Source organism: Sprattus sprattus (assembly GCF_963457725.1).
Source record: "Sprattus sprattus genome assembly, chromosome: 3".
Lineage (NCBI taxonomy): Eukaryota > Metazoa > Chordata > Actinopteri > Clupeiformes > Clupeidae > Sprattus > Sprattus sprattus.
In genome coordinates, this window is record NC_137922.1 from 58807105 (window position 1) to 58809604 (window position 2500).

At 50.8% G+C, this 2500-nt stretch overlaps 1 protein-coding gene across 1 annotated transcript in view; it reads right to left on the bottom strand.

Moving 5' to 3' along the window:
* The window catches only part of jmjd1cb (jumonji domain containing 1Cb), a 49014-nt gene that overhangs the window by 16769 nt on the left and 29745 nt on the right, over positions 1-2500 (bottom strand). Inside the window, 2 exon segments of the mRNA XM_080835650.1 lie at positions 9-311; positions 755-963. Of these exon segments, the coding sequence (XP_080691776.1) occupies positions 9-311; positions 755-963 (512 nt within the window).

A 2500-nucleotide genomic window follows, 5' to 3' on the forward strand; every position in this document is an offset into this window, starting at 1 on the left:
GCACCCACCTGGCCTTGCCTCCAGCACTCCCGGAACAGCTTCCAGTTGCCCGAGTTGCGGTGGTCCTTGAGCCAGAGCATCTTCTGGCCGTAGAGCCAGCAGTGAGGGACGTCGGCGTGGAGCTTGGGGGTCGGCGGGGGCTCGTCCGGGGTCACTGGAGGCTTCTTGCGCTCGGGGCCCCTGGTCTCCTCGACGACCGGCTCCTGCTTCAGGACCAACTTGGCCCCGCGGCTCGCCGGGATCTTGTTCTCCACCACGGAGGCGATGATGTCATCCAGGATGTTGGGCATGCTGCGGCCGCCCTTGCCGGTCTGGGCAGGAAGTAAACAGGAAGTAAACGAATGATGTCAAGGTCATGGCAGGAAGTAAACAAAGTAAACAAATGATGTCAAGGCAAATTCTGAGGCAAATGAACAACAAGTTGAGTTGAAACTTGTGTGTGCAATCATGTGAGAGAACGAGAGAGAGTGAGTTAGAGTGAGGGTGTGTGTAAATGTGTGTGTGTTTGTAAATCTGTGTGTGTGTGTGTGTGTGTGTGTGTATCTGCGAGGTGTATAAATCTGTGTGTGTGTGTGTGTATAAATCTGTGTGTGTGTGTGTATCTGCGAGGTGTATAAATCTGTGTGTGTGTGTGTGTATCTGCGAGGTGTATAAATCTGTGTGTGTGTGTGTATCTGCGAGATGTATAAATCTGTGTGTGTGTGTGTGTGTAAATGTGTGTAAATGTGTGTTTGTGTCCATGCGAGGGGCGTACCTGCGAGGCTGCGGAGTAGACGGGTGCGAAGGCGATGCCGGCGTCGGTGGAGCCCAGGCGGAGCTTGCCAGCGGTGGTGGTGAGGAGGTCTCTGAGCGTGGAGCCCTGCTCGCTGCCCGTCGACACCAGGGAGGTGGCCTTACACTCCACCGCCTCCAGCCCCAACCCCACCTCCTCCTTAACACTCTTCCCCAACGTCTCCTTATTCTCTGCACAGGGAGGGAGAGAGGGAGGTGTGTGTGAGTGTGAGTGTGTGTGTGTGTGAAGGAGGAGGTGGCCTTACACTCCACCGCCTCCAGCCCCAACCCCACCTCCTCCTTAACACTCTTCCCCAACGTCTCCTTATTCTCTGCAGAGGGAGGGAGAGAGGGAGGTGTGTGAGTGTGAGTGTGTGTGTGTGTGTGTGTGTGTGTGTGTGTGAAGGAGGAGGTGGCCTTACACTCCACCGCCTACAGCCCTAACCCCACCTCCTCCTTAACACTCTTCCCCAACGTCTCCTTATTCTCTGCAGAGGGAGGGAGAGAGGGAGGTGTGTGAGTGTGTGTGTGTGTGTGTGTGTGTGAAGGAGGGGGTGGCCTTACACTCCACCGCCTCCAGCCCCAACCCCACCTCCTCCTTAACACTCTTCCCCAACGTCTCCTTATTCTCTGCAGAGGGAGGGAGAGAGGGAGGTGCTCAAGGTTAGATGAAGGGAGATGGGATCTGAGCAGGTTTTGGTTTTGCAGTGAAGTAGGGCCTGTAGGGTATGTGTGTGTGTGTGTGTGTGTGTGTGTGTGTGTGTGTGTCAAGGACAGTAGTGTGTTCATTATAACATTGTGTGTATTTGTGACCATACAGTATGCATAGCTGTGGCTGGCTTTAATCTTGCTGATTTCACTTGTGCATGTGAGTTTGTATGTGTGTGTGTGTGTGTGTGTGTGTGGGTGTGTGTAAGTTTGTGTGTGTACAAGCCATATGCTAAGCCGGAAACACTGGGTGTGTCCATGTCTGGTAAGGACATTTTTGGCAGGACCACATGGATTGTGTGTGTGTGTGTGTGTAAGACTTTAAGACTGTGTGTTTTCCTCAGGACCACCGTGTGTGAGAGTGTGTCAGACATATGTTATGCAGGAATATAGGGCATACGACCATTTGTGTGTGTGTGTGTGTGTATGTGTGTTTAGGTGTGTGTGTGTGTGTGGGGAGTTATGTGTGTGGTACTTCTTTGCTGAGGAGGCATATATTCACTGTCGATTCCAACTGTTTTCATTCAAAGTCAGAAACGTGGAACTGATTCTGAACACACAGAACGATGCTGCTGTGAGTGTGTGTGTGTGTGTGTGTGAGTGTGTGTGTGTGTGAGTGCACCACACCGCAGAACAGGCAATCACCATCTCTACTGACGAGACAGTATCGACCACTGGCACACCGTTCATAATGACATCATTAATCAATAGCAAGCACGATTCTCTGTAAAGTGAAGGCAAATATGCTTCTGCAGTTGTAGGCAAAGTGGCTATGCTGTATATCTATTTGTGTGTGTGTGTGGGTGTATGTGTGTGTGTAATATTACATGCTGGAGTTATTACAATATTAAACTTATATGTCATTCCACGTTCTCATGTTAATAGAAACTCCCCAGCCTCACTTTGATCAGTGTGTGTGTGTGTGTGTGTGTGTGTGTGTGTGTGTGTGATCAGAGATCTTGGACTTGTGCCTGTCAACACAAAGGGGGTGGCTTTTGCTTATTATTTATTTATTGTTGCT